Raw genomic sequence first — 17023 nt, 5'->3', positions numbered from 1 at the left:
TTAAGGGCTCCAAAGAAGCTATCAGCACTTAGCATTTTAGAGATTTAGCCCCAAATGGATGCATCACTACATTATCAAGTTACTGAATGAGTGCAATAGAAGGTTCACCTTTAGTAAAAATTACCTATTCTCTTAACATTGTGGTCAAAATTGCTGGTACGGGTATTTTATTGAATGCTCATGGATTTTATTAACCCTAATAAAGTATACGTATTTACTTGCTTTGTACCAAATAGGCAACAGTTCAGCTGCTCTGATATACTCCCTAATGTCTTTACCAGCTTGTACATGTTGGCTTAGCTTCTGCTTATTGTTCGAGTAAAACACTGCACTCATTGTTTAGTTCTAAACAATAAAAGGCAGGGGCGGCTGACGTCGCCCTGCCCCTACCACCCTAAGGAGAGAGGCAAAAAGAGAATTTAAATAAACGACAAGCAGCTGAAAAAATAACTACTACTTGCTGCTCTCTGATTTTTTATGGGCAGCTGTGATGAGCTTTACAGGTGTCCTACTGTGCATGTGCCACGTGGGTGAGATATTCTTTGGCCTGCAGGCAAAAGCTACAGCAGTGACAGAATGGCAGAGGGTGCGCCTGCTTGCAATTTTGTGGATAATGTTGGTTTTTGGGGGCCGACACAATGGTCCTGGGAGAAGTTAAGAAAACTCCATTAATTTCAATGACAGGGGGTGTGGCAGGCTGATAGGGAGAACAAGCTAATGGGTGGTAACAATTTATAGTCATCACAAAAGGGGCAGACTATAGGAGGAGTGGAGCTAGCTGCTCTCTTTATTCATCTTGTGTTGTGTGCTTTCACTTTTGGAAACATTATGAAGCTGAAGCAAAGTCTGAGCCCTTTCTCTTAAGGGCACCTCTCTCATCATGTTTGTTTTAGCACAGATCCAAACGAATACAGGTTGGCACCTATGTTCCCCTTAAGCTGCGATTACATAAGCCCCCTTGGCTACGTTACACAGTTCAGATATTTTTAGGCACCAGGTTAATCCATTTGCCCAGAATCACATCACAGGACATAGAGCCAGCAACGAGATTCGAACAGCGCTTTTTTTTGTTCTCTCGAACCTCCAGATTACCTCGAGCACATCCTGCGTTTTTCTCTTTTGGCAGTGCACATCCAGTGGAGAAGTGTGGCTCAATGATTAGAGCGGCAGACCCTGATGCAGAGGTCTAGCCCGGGACCAGGGTTCAATTCCCCGCTTCGGCGGGTCTTGGGCTCAAAATTCCACGGACCTGATAATTCTCGCCTTGGTGCCTATTCCAATCATGGAGTCCCACTCTGCAACTCTGGGCAATAGCTTACTTAATCTCCACAACGGCCCCCACAACGCTAAGGATGCCTGGCCTCCACCTTGGAGGTGCCCAGGAGTGGACGCCTCACAGGGAAAGTCAGGATGGGTTCCACAGCGGTATTCGTACAAGCGCCTTGAGACCCTTGCGGGTGAGTAGTGCGCTATACAAGTATCAATTTACATTTACATTTATGCCTGTGTCTCATTGGAGTGGTCACCCCATGTCTATCTCTGCGAGCACGTCACATGTTTTTCTTTAGCGTGGCAACCTGTACCAGTCTCTTGTGCTGCACTTTATGTCTCTCTTTATATATCCAGTGTCTCTCTGCAGAGCACAACCTGTGTTGCTGTGATTCTCATTTTTTGCCTGTATCTGCAGGAGCAGTCTGTGTCTGCTTGTGTGCGGGGTTTAGCTTGTGGTCTTTCTGCAGTGCTCATCCTGTGTCTGTCTCTGCAGTGTACAGCCTGTGTCTGTCTCTTTCGGTAGGGCATTCCTTCTGTCTGTGTCTTGCTCTAATGTCAATCCTATGTCTCTCTCTGAAGTGCACCTCTTTAGAAGTCCTGTGGCTGTCTGGGAGGTGACTGGTTCTGTCGCTTGATGTGCTGCACATCTTATGTCTATTTCTTGTTTCAAGGTTTATCTGTCTGTGCAGAGTGCACCCTGTGTCTCTCTTGCTGCAGTGTACAGGGTGTGTGTCTCTTACTGTAGTGCTTATCTTGCATCTATGACTGTTGTGTACAGCCTGTCTGTCTCTTGCTGCAGTGTTCATCATGTGTGTCTACAGGGTAGAGCATGTCCACCTCTTGCTGAGCTGCACTTCTTCTGTCTGTTTCTGCACAACCTATGTCTGTCTCTGCTGTGTACAGGTTGCATGTTTCTCATTTCCCAGTGTATGTCCGTCTCCAGGAGTGCAGAGCCCTAGCTGCCTTTAGCAGTGTTGTGTGTCGATTTAGATACCGTATATAGATTTTCCAATTCAGGCACTTACATAGGTACAATTGACATTGCCCTTATTTAGGCATAGAAATCTAGCCCTTATTTAGGCATTGCTCATGCTAACAAAAAATAAAGGCATGGTCAACTACATCCGATCCTCTTTATCACAAACGAGTTCTTGGAAAACCAGACTCTTAAGCCTTTAGGACTTCCCCTTGGGTGGATATTGATTTCTCCAAGAACTCATTTATTATGCATGAACATCTATTCCTTAGGGGTTCATTAATGACGTTCTTATGCCCGACTTGTACGTCAATACTGGCATTCCTAAACACCTTCAAGGTATAAATATACCTTCACTTGCTATGGCAAGGCACGGTGCGGTTCGGCAACCTACTTGCACGACGCGGCTCGCCACAGCAAGTCCCTAAGGAAGTCAAGTCCCCAACTAATGCACTGACCAGACGCTGTCATCCTCCTCGCCGAGAATCCAGCTCCAGTGTTTCCGACTCCCCTTGCGGGGTGTTAGAGATCGAGTCCCGGGAGAGAGATACCAACCTCTCTCATTCTAAGGTATGGAGCCGATTAGAACCTAGAGAAACTTTTGGCAACTCTCGGCACGGCTAAACTATAGCTAAACAGCACCTACTTCTTCCCTTGTACTACACTTAGGTTAGGTACACTGGGTAGGATTATTTTAGAAGCACCAGACGAGTATTTTAACCTGTGTTTTTATGTATGTATTTTTATAGGTCATAGCTACAGACCATGCTTTTGCAGTATTATTTTATCTTACTGCTAACGCTGTACGTATTATACTTCGCATTCTGTCTTACGATTGTAGCAGTTCCGTATCTCTTGCATGAGAAAGAAGACGGTTCAATAAACCCTTTTATTGAAACACCTGTCTCTCTATTTCTGTGCAACTCTGTAGAAACGAAGCATGCACGATTACAGTTTCACTCAGTCAATCTATTGTTTCCACGACTCTGAAAATATTGTTCCGACTCTAAGGGAAACAAAGTGGTCATGTTTATGCGGTTGTCAGACACTAATACATTCAAGAAGTTTCTAGTGACCTCTGAGTTAGCTGGCACACACAAGTAATTTAGTTTAATGTACTTGATAGAGACATACTGACCTCAGTCCTATGTCAAAACTATAGTGTATATTATTCCAATGCGCCGAGCCTATCAGGGATATAGGAACTACACTACATGGCGCCCAACGGTTTGGTAAGGCACTAACTTAACGCTAGATACTGAAGTAACTTAGTTGTGCTTTTCTCAGTGACCCTCTGCTCCTAATACTCCATAAGACGTCTGCAGTGGGTAGGGATAATATCTGCCATAGCCGAGTAGGACGAAAAATCCTATGTATTAGCTTTTTTGGATTGTTCAACGTTGAAGGCTACATTATTCCAAAATATTGTGCACCATATCTTTGTTCCCTTGAAACTTGCTCTGCATTTTTCATTAAACAATGACCGAAAACGGCAACAACACCGAAACCGGTGGAGCTGCTGGCGACAGCGCCGTACCAGCTTTTAACTTAACAGGTTTTACAGAAACCGATGAGAACGCTATAATCATTCCTCCAGATTTAAAGAGAGCCATCACTCTAAAACGTACAAAACATGGCCTAACATCAAGAGGTGGTAGAGCAGTTTTTTTGACAGAGGCACATGAATATCACCAAACAGAGGTATTCTATTCCTGGATAGTATTCCCAGAATCAAATCCAGTAACACGCGCGTTTCACTTCTACAAAGAAGAAGAACCACCTGAGGAATATATTCCCTTTGAGGATACCAGGAGCATGAGCTCTGGTTTAAAGGCACCCTAAAACATTTAAATCACATTACCAGGCTCTGTCCACTAGGAAGACTAGGAGCAACATGACAGGTTTTAGCAGGTTACACACCTCATCCTGAAATCAAAGACATGACAACGTAGAATTACTTGCTCAACTCAAAGAGTTAATTAAAATCTACAGACAATTGGTCCAATATGTCATGTGGACTCTCAGAGTCCAACCTCCAATAGTTATTCCACAACAAACCTCTCACCAGTGGAATACACTATAAATTACACCACAGACTTTACATGCAGTTATGGGTATATTACCAGCAAAAAATTAAACAAATTCCATTCTAGATAGCTCAGAAAATGACTCAAATCGAAGTGGTATTTCCCAATACCAGTCCCTATGACAAACATAGAATTCCAACTATCTGTTTACCAATGGGGATAACACCACATCTGGAAGACTGCACCACTTGGGGCACAGTCTTCGCAGCCATCTTTACTAAAATGCATGGTGTTCCGTCTATGGCGGTAATACCGGACGTCCTGAAAAAGATTCAAAACGGATACAGGGCAGAGCCTGCTTTAAATTTAGGTATGAAATTATTGAAAAATTTTAACCAGGTCTCAACAATAATATTATCTAATCCTAAAGGGGAATCAGCATCAGTGGGAATCCGCCAAAAACTAAGGGAATTTGATGTAACAGAGCAACCACAAGAACTAGCCAGAATAATTGAAAAATCCTATGAAGAATTAGGCAGAGACAGTTTGGGTGAGAAACCAGTTAAACAACAACTGTCTGAAAGCCCTGAAAAGGTCTTTACTAAAAACAATCCTACATCTACTAAAAAGAAGTGGGAAAATAGCAAACAACCTTCCAAAGAGAATCGTTCTCATTCCCGAGGTATGTCTTCTCAAAAGGAGCCCTCTGAAAGTAGGTACAACCTCAGGAATAGGAATAATTTGAAAAAACCTGACAGGTATCAAGATACTGATACACGTTCCTCTCGTACCTTTCAGATATCGTCACAGACATCCGAAAAAAGAGGACGGTCAGATAACAAAGAAGAACGCCTGAAGTCCAAAGACGGCCAACACGTTCAGAAAAGCAAACCAAAACCTCAATACACCAAAAAGAAGGAAGCCGGTCTAAAAATCAGACATGCCAAGCATCCTGAGGACACAACTCGAGAACGGAGAATGGGCTCAGACAATGTTGGACAGTGCAGCAGAAGTATCAATAGCTCACCAGAACCTGAAGGGACTTCTGGAGACAGTGGACTTGAATGAAGACATTGAAGTTGAAACTGCAGATTCCAGGGTTAGTTCTCCACATAGGTGATATGCAATAACACTCCGGATGGAGGGAGACATACCAAGAAAATTGAAAGCACTCTTTTGGGAGCGACTTTCTAAGGATTATGATATACTTCTAGCAGAACAGGACTGGCCCCCAGAATTTGTCAGAGAGTGCCCCACATGGCGAAGACATCATTAGGCCAGCCTTCTCCAACAATATTCCAGTACATTTAAAATATACTTATGCCAGGGAATGGGCAGTTTGCCCAAGCCCCAGCATTATACAAAAATCATGTAGGATGGGATGAGGATTTCCCCACTATAAAATCCAGTTGAAAAATCAACCAACTGCGCAAAGGCAGTATCCAGTGTCATACGGACATATATAGCATGTTGTAAAAATACCATGCCCTGCAATTTGACTCTTCCAAAAGAAATTTGCAACCAGTGAATTAGAATTTCATATCAGTTGGGTTGATTTCAGTCGCATCATGGAACTGGCGAACACTGTCTCAGAGCTCGTTAATAGTATCTCATGGTGCTGGTTAATAATATCTTACAGAGCGGATTATTCTTTTTATATTTGTAGGTGTGTTCTAGAATCGAATAGGTCTTGCATCACATGGTAAGCGAATTGATTATACTGTGTTCTTTACGATCATGTCAATAGCTCTTATGCCCTCGGGTCTAGCTAGCGCATTATAAAACCTATTAAAAAAAATTGCAAATTTGAATAATCTGCGTTACTGAGACTTGTTCAATAGTGTATTAACCCTTTCGATGCTCATGACGAGCTCAGCTCGTCATGATGCACAGTTGAGCTGTGCTGATGACGAGCTGAGCTCGTCATGACACCAGCAAAATGGCAATTTTCAGCACAGGAGGGGGAAAACGCCTAGCAGCCAAGGTGTTAATACTTACACAGGGTACCAGTTAAAAGTGTATCACTGAACTGGTTAATGGGGTCTCATTCTGCTGCTTAATTGTACCTTGTGAATGTGGTTAATGGTGCGCCATAAAGCTGGATAACAGCTTGCAGGGAACTGGTTAACAGGTTTTCAAATGGGTTTTGAGAGAATCAACTGTGTCTTAGGAAACAGGTTAATAGAGTCGAAACTAGTTAACTGACTAAAAAAGAACTGGTAAATTGTGTGCCACATATTTGATTAATAATACCTCTAGATACAGGTTAATAGTGTCTCAGGGAACTGGTTAATAGATACTACTGCATATTAGTGAAACTCAAGGAACTTATCAATAGTGTCCTAGGGAACCAGCTAATAGTGCTACATGGAGATGGAGAATAGTTCTTCAAGAAATTGGTTAAGATTGTCTCACGGAACTGGTTAATTGATTCTAATAGAATTGGTTAAAAAAGTGTCTCAAGAAATTAGGTGATAGTGTGAGAAAACTTGACAATATTGTCTCACGGAATATGCAAATATTGTCCTGGAAAACTGGTTATTAGAGTATCATGCAATTAGTTAAAAGTGTGGCAGGGAATCATTTAATAGTGTGTCATAGTTATGCTTGTGACAACACTTGTACTCAACTTTTATGCCCCACCACTTTCTAATGACACAAGCTACCACTGACAAAAGGGCATGAGAAAACGATAGGTCAAAAATATTGTCCAGTAGTCCTAGGCACTAAGATGAGAGACTGAACATTGACTCTAACTCTTGGTTATTTAGAACCTGGCCGCACTAGTGCTTGAGAAAGTCATAAGATAAAGAGCATCAGACACAGAAATGTACCACAGCAGAGCAAGCATCCCCTTCCGAACAGTAGTATGTATTCATTCTGGTCAGGTAGGCTAGAAGATAGCTCATATTCCACATCAACATATCCATTGGTCATTAAATGTCAATTTATGCACCAAAGGAGAGGAGTGCTTCGGGGTGAAAGAAGAGGATCGAGAAGCATGTGCTGTTCAAAGTAAGAACCACTGATGATGAAGCAAGGTTTCATACGTAAAGAAACTTGGACTCAATCCTCCCGAAATAACATGCAATAAATTAACCAACATGTTTAGTAAATACTAATAATTGCACCACACAACATATTCTTTATGTAGGGGAAGCTTTCCTATGTGCTTTACTAACCAGTAACCCGAGTGTCTTAAAATGGCTGCCGAAAACTAGGGAACTCTTCTGCGCCTGCGTCTACTGCACTACGTGGTATGACGCCCTTTGCTTTTGGTGGGAAACTTTGCAGCTGCGCAGTAGTGCTTAAAATGGCAGCTAAAAACCTCACATGCTAATGCATATGCTTTTGCTTAAACTAAACCTCGCATGTTTTGCTAATCTGCCAATCCTATAGTTAAAATAATGGGATTAGAGTAGGAATAAGTGGTATACAGTGCATTCATTTATTTTTGGATTCTAACCTGTCCTTCTTTGACTTTATTATTAGCTCATATTTGGGCCTGAAGGGTGTTTGAAGTCTCAATCGTGAATTTACTGCGTGTGCGCACTTGAACTCTGAAATCCTTGAAGTCATCGCATTGAAAGACTGCCAAGTCCCATCTTACCAGCAATGCGCCGGAGAACCTCACCTCTTGACTCAGAGTGGGGAAGATCACTTGCTACAATTAATACATTGTATATTAAGTAATGTGAACGTTGATGGGGGGAATAAAAGTTTGGGAAAATAAATTATGGGTGGGAACTTAGAATAATTAAAGAAAAGTGAATCCGTAAAGAAAAGTGATGTCATTAGTATGGTGTGATGACCTCTCCCTGTCCTACTGACCAATCAAATGAAGGGAATGCATGAAATTTGCAAAATTGGGGGTGGTACATACCCTGGAAAATAGTATAACTAAGGTAGGCTTAGTCAGTTAGATTGTGCGACTTGTCACAGGCCTGTCACTGACCCAACGTATGCTGAAGGAGATTGTGGATGTCGCAGAGCTCCGGGGGCTGGTCGAGCACTCTGAATGAAGATTCGGGAGATTGCTGAAGAAGACCCTGTTCACCTAGAAGAGGAACAAGAGTAGCTGCAGAGAAGGGGTGTAATGATGGCGTTGCACTTAGCGAAGGGTACCTGTCCTGTCCTGCACCTGTCCTGCACCTGTCCTGACCTGTTGGCTCCCGATTAGTTGGGAGCCCTTTTTCCCAGCCCTTGGCCAGGGGTTGGTCCTTGCACCATTCAAGGTAAATATAAATCTGTGTAGTATGACTTTGTACTGTTTCCCTTTCTCACCCTTCCCAGGTACCAATATCTAGAAATTTCACTAAGTCTCTAAAGATTCTTAATTTGATCATTATTTTTCTCCTTGAGAAGTTGGCGACTGATGTATGTTGGTACTTGACTCACAAAATATTGCATAGATAAAGTTTAAAACTTTCCTGAGTCTGTGGTTATTCCATGAGAAAAGTAAATTGGTATTCTATACCTATTCTAACTCCTTGATCCATTGGCCTATGTAATTAAAATTTAGTAATGACAAGGAATGGGTAAGTTATAAATCATAATAAGGAAAATAAACTTCTGATCGGCAGGAAATAGATTACCAGTTAATGGTGTGTGTGTTTATGGGCCCAGGTGAATATGGTGTTTTAGAAATATCCTAAACTGGTAATCTCGCGCCATCACTGAGCATGAAAAATAGGAAGTTTCTGCCTGCATAAGACCGTGGAGAAAGTAATGAAAGATGAGGGAATAAAAAAGTGCATAGTAAAGGGTCTTACAAGGGAAAAAAGCAGCCACGTGGCAACAAATAACCATATAAACCACGATAGTGACCCAAGGTATGTTTGAACTTCTTGCTCTTTTGGATGGAGGGAATCAAAACCATAATTTTCAAAGATAATCCTGAGAAGTCTGAAACTCCTTCAGATTGATTAGCTCCATTCAGTATCTGTTCGAAGATTCTGAAATGGTTTTTATCCTTTCAACATTTTGGATCCTCTTTTAGCAGTCGAGCCTTCAACAGTTTACCTTCAGGATGTATAAGAGGAGGCAGATATAATGCTGCATACACATGCGAGTGGGAGAAGTAAATGTATTATCCATTCAGTTTACCATGTCCCACTATGACAAATGGCAAACCTGCATGACATTTCCGATGAGGAATACACATTTGGGTCAAATATATGGTTTGAAAGATTGCAAAGAATTCTGAATTTACCAGGCAATCAGAGGGTTATCCTACAACCTTTCCACTATGCAACGGAGCCACATATATAATGTTCCACCATGAAGCGACAGTACGTAGTTGTCAATCCTGGCTGTGAAAACTGTAGAAAACCCTTTGGGCAGTTCAGAAGTCAGGAGAATGAACAGATCTGATCTCTTATGCAAATATTTGATATTTGGATAGGAATCATGAATTTCACAACCTAAACCTTTCTTGTGGTGAATAGGGCGGACAAATCCTAAAGCATGGATAAAAGAAAGAGAGAGGGGTGTGTAGAGAGAGAGGAGGTGTAGAGAGAGAGGGGTGTGTAGAGAGAGAGGAGGTGTAGAGAGAGAGAGAGAGAGAGGGGTGTGTAGAGAGAGAGAGATCAATCCTGCCTGCGCTGGTGAGCGGACTCGCGGCGTGAGGGCTGCGCACCCGGGGGCGCCCTGCCCCGCCGAGAGATTGCGGAGACAGGATCCCGGCTGATGGCGAAATAGCGGTGAGGATGGCCCTGGCTGGGGTAGCGGAGTGATCGCCTGGTGTGTGGGTTTGCGGCAGGGGGGCCGAACATTGCGGAGGATCACCCCCCTGTTTTGAGTGTCGATGGTGCACCCCTGGGGGCGCCTTGCCAGCGCCGGGTGCTGGAGGGATTGCCGATGAAGATGGCAGGCGTGGCATAGCTGGCTGCCCACCGGTGGCTGGACGAGGGCGGGCGGTGTACGCGGCATCACTGTTTGCGGACCCCCAGTGTGCGAATCCTTAGGAGCGGCAGAGGGCGGGCCGACGCGAACCGTGAGTGATGCGCTTACACCCGCTGTGAGGTATCGGAGGGGCTTCTGGAGCACAGCTTGATTGCTGCGAGGCGGGGGCTTGAGAGAGTGTATGCGCCCCTGCTTCGTGAGCGCTGCACACGGACTTCAGCGCTCGAGGACGAGTTGCGGGCACGCCTGGGTCCCCCGTTTTGTGGGGTCCACACCTGCTGCCCGTGATCGCTGTACGGCCTGCTGTGTTGCTGTGCATGTGCCTAGACTGCCACTGAGGAAATAGCGCTGGTGGGGTCCTCTAACCTTTATTGTCTGCGCATTGGACTTTATCAGGCAGACCCTTGTGGATAGACTGGCTGGTGAAGACTGAGGGGTAGGGGGCGTGGCTGTCTTTAGCACTGGGGCGGCGGAGGCGTGGGGGCCAAATTACGGAGTTCTTACCTCTCTCCATGCTCCTGGTGCCTACAGGCGGCAAGATGGCGTCCGAGACTGGCGTCAGGCGCTAGGAAAACCCACTGAGGCTGGTGATTGCACCGGGGACGCTGGAACCCTGCTGATGCGACCGGAAGATAGCATGTGGCTCCCGTTCACGATCCCGGTGAGGAGACGGCACATGCAGGTGGGCGGGGGCCGTCCAACACCATCTGTTTACCCCCAGCTGCCTGACCCTAAGATGGCAGCGCCCGGGACACGACTGGCGCCATTTGGCGTCTAGTGAACTTTTAAGCTGTAGGCCCCACGAGATCCCCAGTGAGGACGGCAGAGCCCCTATATTGCCCAGGGCCCAAGAAGTGTGCTGCGGAGCGGCTTGCTCAGTTGGGAGAGACCCGGGACGCACAGCGCATTAGTGCATATGGGAAATAGGTGCACGGTACAGAACCACACCAGCGCCTCGCACGGCTGCTCACGCGAGATGCGTGAGCTTTGGTAGGGGCCGTCCATTTCTCCCGTTCGGAGCGCACAGGAGCGCTACGAAGCGTTCACCCTGCCCCAAAACTTGCTTAAAGTAGCAGAAACGCGGGGAAAAGTAATTCAAAGGTCAACAACCCTTGCCAGATTGACACGCGTGGAATCTGAGGTACCGTCGCTTTGATCCTAAAATGGCGGCTGCAATCTGAGGATGAGAGTTGTCCGTTGGTTCAACAGCAGGTAAAATTAACCGAGTGCCTTGGGTAAGCGCGTAACCAGATGATTTGGTGTGATTGTATTGGGCGGCTGAGCGCAGAGGTTGAAACAGGGACCAGACCCAGCTGTTGCTCTCAATCTACTATCTATCTATGCCTGACCCCGTCATGGCCGCCAAGTAAGACTGAAACCGAGGTGAACCTTGTTTGTTGAGCGTCGGATCGGCGATGAAGTCATGGTGAACTTGTTGGGCACAGCGCTTGAGTGATAAAATCCCCGCTGCCAATCTACTGCCATGGACAAGCTTAGCCAAATGGCTGTCGGAAACAGATTTCATTCCAGTGCCAGATGCACCTTCTTTGCCTTCTACAGCTGCGCAGCAAGTAGTGCCAGCTGCACCGTTTAGGCCTTTTCAGCTTCTACAGCTGCGCAGCAAGTAGTGCCAGCTGCACCGTTTAGGCCTTTTCAGCTTCTTCAGCTGCGCAGCAAGTAGTGCCAGCTGCACCGTTTAGGCCTTTTCAGCTTCTACAGCTGCGCAGCAAGTAGTGCCAGCTGCACCGTTTAGGCCTTTTCAGCTTCTTCAGCTGCGCAGCAAGTAGTGCCAGCTGCACCGTTTAGGCCTTTTCAGCTTCTTCAGCTGCGCAGCAAGTAGTGCCAGCTGCATCGTTTAGGCCTTTTCAGCTTCTACAGCTGCGCAGCAAGTAGTGCCAGCTGCACCGTTTAGGCCTTTTCAGCTTCTTCAGCTGCGCAGCAAGTAGTGCCAGCTGCGTCGTTTAGGCCGTTAACAGATGTGCAGCAAGCAGAGCTGCTTACAGCTGCACTGTTTCTGACCCTTTTCAGCTGTGCGGCTATTAGCCCTTCTGCACCCAGTTTTAGTTACTTCTCCTTGGGGTCAGATCTGATTAAGTTGGAATCCTACTGCAGAGACAGCACCATTGACACTATGGTTTTAGGGCATGTGAGTCCCCATCTGAGATGGCCAGTTGGACAAGGAGTCTGCAAGACTTGTAGGGGGCCAGGCCAGTAGATATATGTTGGTGTTAGAAATTGTTTTTCATATAGTATGTTCTCCACACCCTGCTCTGAGCACCTCTACTGATAGTCTTGAGATGTTGAGGCTGGTGTGCACACCTAGGCCTTGCTAGTCCCAAACGGCACACTAGCTCTGATTTCCTCACCTTAACGTCCGGACTATGTGCCCCCTTTATGCTCTTCTATTTCTCTTCTCCACCGCTTTCCCAGTAACACCTTCCTCTTATCCCCCCCCCCCCCCCACACTCCTTCGCCACATTTTACCATCATGGCCACCCCTCGAGTTAAGGCTGGAACTAATTGCTACAAAATCATTTATCCTCCCAGCCTGTCTAAAGCTGCAACTAAACGATGGAAACATAACACCATTGAACGTTTCCCAGATTCCCTTTTTGTTGATCAATTTTACAATAGTCGTTTTGGGAGGCTTAAAAATGATTTCATTTTCTTCACTCACGACATCCCCTCCTGGTCCAACAGTTTTTACTATTCCCTTAACGTCACCTCCTCCTCCTCTATCCCCCATGGGAAAAAACTAAAAATTTCCCCCTCTGCTTGCTTCAAAGGTAACCTCACTATCTCACTCTATAACAACGGTACTGTCTTGATCCAAGGCAAAGACAACTGCCTCTCGCTCTTTGACTGCCTCTTCCCCTCCTTACTCCCCTCCTCTGCAACCGGATTTCCCCATGACTCTCCTTCCAGCTCTACCCATTACTCCCTTTCTCCTCCGCAGACCCCACCTCACTCCAATTGGCTGCTCCCTCGAGAAGCACAGGTCCTTGTTTCAATCGAGCCACCCAACCTTCCCCAACCCAACCTTCCGTGCTCTGCCTCATTCTCACTGGAAAACACGCTAGGCACTCTTATCACCTGCATCTCTCAGCTTACAGCTGCCATTTCACTGTTATGCTCTAAGATTGTCACCCCTTCTTGCACCGCTACTCCTTCCCAACTTCCCACGAGATGCACCTCGCCCCCTCACCCCAGTACAGCCAAACTTAACCTATCGTCGGACAACTCTGTTAACTCACTCAAGCCCCTGAACGCCACCCTTCCTCAACCGGCATACCCTAGAAACCCCACTATCTACACCATTCCGATCATCACCTCTGTCAGAACAAAGCATCCACCTAGACCCTCCCGAGCACCCCCTCATAAGTACAATATCCCGATCACCCTTCAGAGCCCTAGTGCCCCCGTCACCAAAACAGTCTTGACAGAGCTGCGCTGCATGCTTCACAACTGCAGATCTGCAGTAAAACACAAACTTGAAATCTCCGATACCATCACCCTTCATAATATTGACATGCTCTTCCTCACAGAGACCTGGTTCAAAGATACATCTCACTCTATATTTGATCTCCTATTACCCACAGGCTACTCTTTATTTAGGAATGACAGAACTGACAACACGGGGGGAGGTGTTGCAGTCATCTTTAGAAACACCCTCCAACTCAAGGCCTCTCCTAACAGCTCCTCCAAAACCTTTGAATGCCTTTCTCTTGAGCTTCAATTGCAACACCGTTCACCCCTCAGATTCCATGTCATTTACCACCCGCCTCGTAGTGGCCCTTCGTTTATGGATGAACTCACCGACTTCATCAGCGACCAATACTCGCGAAGTGACAATCAGACCTTCGTGGGTGACTTTAATCTCCACTGGGGAGTACCGCAAGACTCCTCTGCGAACTCACTGGCCACTTTCCTCTCTGCAACATTCTTATCCAACACTGCACTGAATCAACGCATTCTAAGGGCGCAATCCTGGACCTTGTTATTTCTAAAGCAGGCATGCTCTCTACCACTACCCCAATTCATGTAGATTGGTCTGACCACCTCATCATCCCATTCTCTCTTCAACTTTCACACTCTATAACTCTTGGCCAACCCAAGAGGGCCATCTCATGGTTCCGGGATGCCAAAAATATTGATGTCGGTTCCCTCCTATGTAAATCCGGGATTCACTATCATCTCTATGCTGACGACACTCAACTCTACCTCAAGATTGCCTCTACTCACGATCTCTCCATCCTAAGCTCCACTCTCGACTCCATTCAAAACTGGATGTCAACTCATCAACTGATTCGGAATCCCTCCAAAACTGAATTCCTCCTCTTCTCCTCCTCACTCTCTCCTCCCCCGGTTCAATCATGGATGGATCAGATGAATCTACTAAACAATAAACCCATCATTGTCGACAGCGCCAAATCCCTTGGTGTCATACTAGACAAAAAACTCAATCTAATTCCCCACATCAATTCCATTGCAAAATCTGCTCGATACCAACTGCGCCTTCTTTGGGGAATCCGTCGCTTCTTCCCGGAGTTCAGGCGAGGAGGAGGAGGTGAGCCCGGGAGACGACTCATGAAGGTACCAGATAATCTTTTTGGAGGGAGGTGGACATTTAAGGGCTGTATCACAGAGGGGGAGCGTTACCGAAGGGTGTGGAGGGAGGGTGGGGTTATTAGGTAGGGTCTCTATAGGGGCGGGGAGGTGCAGAAGCAGTGGAGTGTTAACAAGTCGGATGGGGGTGAGGCGGGAGAGAAGGGGAGTGAGCGAGTGAGAGGGAAGCGCTGGTGAAGCGTCGCGCTTCAAGAGCCTGGTGGGGGGGGGGGGGGGGGGGGAGCCAGCGAGTGGGGCCTTTGATGGTGGTGTGCGAGGCCAAGCGCGCGCCTGGGGAAGCTTCATGCTCCAGTAATTAACATGCATTGTAGGAAATCCGGCTGGTTCAAGAGACTTTGGTTCAGATGTAATAGGTTTCGAGTAATTAAAATTACTCGACCTAAAAACGACGATTACCGGATGAAGTCAAACACAGAACAGCTGACGGGAACCTAGTCTAATGTATTGCAAATAACCACAAAAACAAGAGTTGTGGATGCTATGCCCTGGGGTAAGTGTATAGAGGTGGTAGCATGGTATGTCTTGGGTAGAACCGACGCCAAAACAAAAAGAGGGACCCAATGAATGCAGGCATGTATTGAGAAATGTTACACATTTCGTGTGCTGTGCCCTTTGATCCTAAGCGACCCTTTTATCAGCTGATGAGAACCGTTCACAAGGATGAATGACACAGTTCACCCGAACCTAAAATGCAAACACCCACGTGCATAAAAGATTCCTCACCTGCCGCGAAATGCAGAGGACTGGACCGGCGTCCTGCAGTGTCCCGTCCGTTTACATTATCGGTCCCCAGCAGCCTCCGGACTCTCTCTAGGTCCCCGGTGCGGCAAGCCTCGAAGAGCTCCCGAGCCGGCTCCTCCCCACTCCCTGTGCAGTGCCGGCCGCTGGTCATCCTATGCCAGCACTGCCGGGCTGGGGAGGGCGCCGAGGCCGCTGTACCTTGCAAGGCGCCCAGGCCTCCTCCGCACAGCAGCGTTAACCGCGGGACATGACCTGGTCCTGCCAGCCTGCCAGTCCAGGCGCACCCAATGCAGCCTCACCCTATCCACAGTGGGGAAAATATGACCATGGTTCAGTGCTTTTGAGGGGAAAACCTCTCTAGACGGATCAGAGCTCCACACAAGTTGTCTGCTAATCCACAGGGTAAACTCTCTACAAGATGGTCAATGCGTCTCTGATGGGCCTGAACTCAGTCCGCACCCAGGAACTAGCTCAGCAATCGCCGGAACACTTCCTGCTGCAGCGCACCCACGCGAACATTTGTTGGTGTTTGGAGGCGATGCCGGTGATTGGCTGCTTATTTTTCTTAGCCTGGGCTATTCATAGAGATGGAAGAAGGACGGACAAGAGGAGTCAGCCAACGTCGCCATCTTGGCGGAGGACAAACTTGGCGGCCATCTTTAAAGAGGAATACTATTTATTAAATGACTACACTAGAATGAAGGTTTCCAAATCAGCGCTGTTTATTTAAAGAACCGCTGACATAGTTCTTTATCGAGGCTGTGATGCCTCGACTTACAAACCGTTTCTGGAGAAAAATGTAAACTTTCTTGCCTCCTAAATGAGTGAGTAGCCGACTACATTGAAGTATTGGATTCTGTGTGCTTGATTGGCAAGCTGCATTTTGTAATATGTAAAATAGACTAACTTCAAAATACAATTCACAAACCTACCAGTAGAAGTGTCAATCTATTCTATCTTTTCTACGAGGAGATCTCCACACATCTACATTTCCTACTTATGCCCTGATTCGAAATTTCTCCGTTTTTCAAACCCTGCCTAACATACTAAAATTTAACAGAGGGAAAACAATAAGGTTTTAACAAAGACAGAGTCCTATGGTATTAATAATGACCCTGGTGTAAAGGTGTCCCTTGTCCCCCCAAGGACCATACTGATGGCAGATAAAGTGTACTTATTTATTATATCAGGGAGAGCGCTGGGAGACACGTCTGTTCCGTGTCTTCGCCGCGTGCTCACTGCCGCACAAAATGGCGGCCGCAGTCCACGTCGTTACGCGGCAGCGTAACAACTAGACCGCTGCACTACATAGCTCCTCCCTTTTATTCATTACACAGAGAAATCAATGTCTCAATGTCTCTCAGCCCTCCAGCTGTTCTCCACCTCTAATATCATACTCTCTGTACCTTGCTGGTCTTACCACCAACCTCCCAGACTGGGTGCGCCTCACCGGTGTAGACTGCAGCCTGCCTGGACT

At 46.4% G+C, this 17023-nt stretch overlaps 1 protein-coding gene across 2 annotated transcripts in view; it reads right to left on the bottom strand.

Annotated features, from left to right (window-relative positions):
• Window positions 1-16127, bottom strand: part of TNKS2 (tankyrase 2) — a 691336-nt gene extending 675209 nt beyond the window's left edge. Inside the window, exon 1 of one of the 2 annotated variants that reach the window (XM_086922459.1) lies at window positions 15529-16127. In XM_086922459.1, coding sequence (XP_086778585.1) covers window positions 15529-15697 — 169 coding nt within the window. In that variant the 5' untranslated portion in view covers window positions 15698-16127. The remainder of the gene's footprint in view (window positions 1-15528) is intronic. The other variant, XM_086922461.1, reaches the window with a different exon arrangement.
• Window positions 16128-17023: the final 896 nt, after the last annotated feature.

The sequence above is a fragment of the Lissotriton vulgaris genome, chromosome 5, assembly GCF_964263255.1.
Source record: "Lissotriton vulgaris chromosome 5, aLisVul1.2, whole genome shotgun sequence".
NCBI lineage: Eukaryota > Metazoa > Chordata > Amphibia > Caudata > Salamandridae > Lissotriton > Lissotriton vulgaris.
Note: the sequence above shows the minus strand (reverse complement) of the source record. Positions and strands in the feature narration are given on the sequence as shown.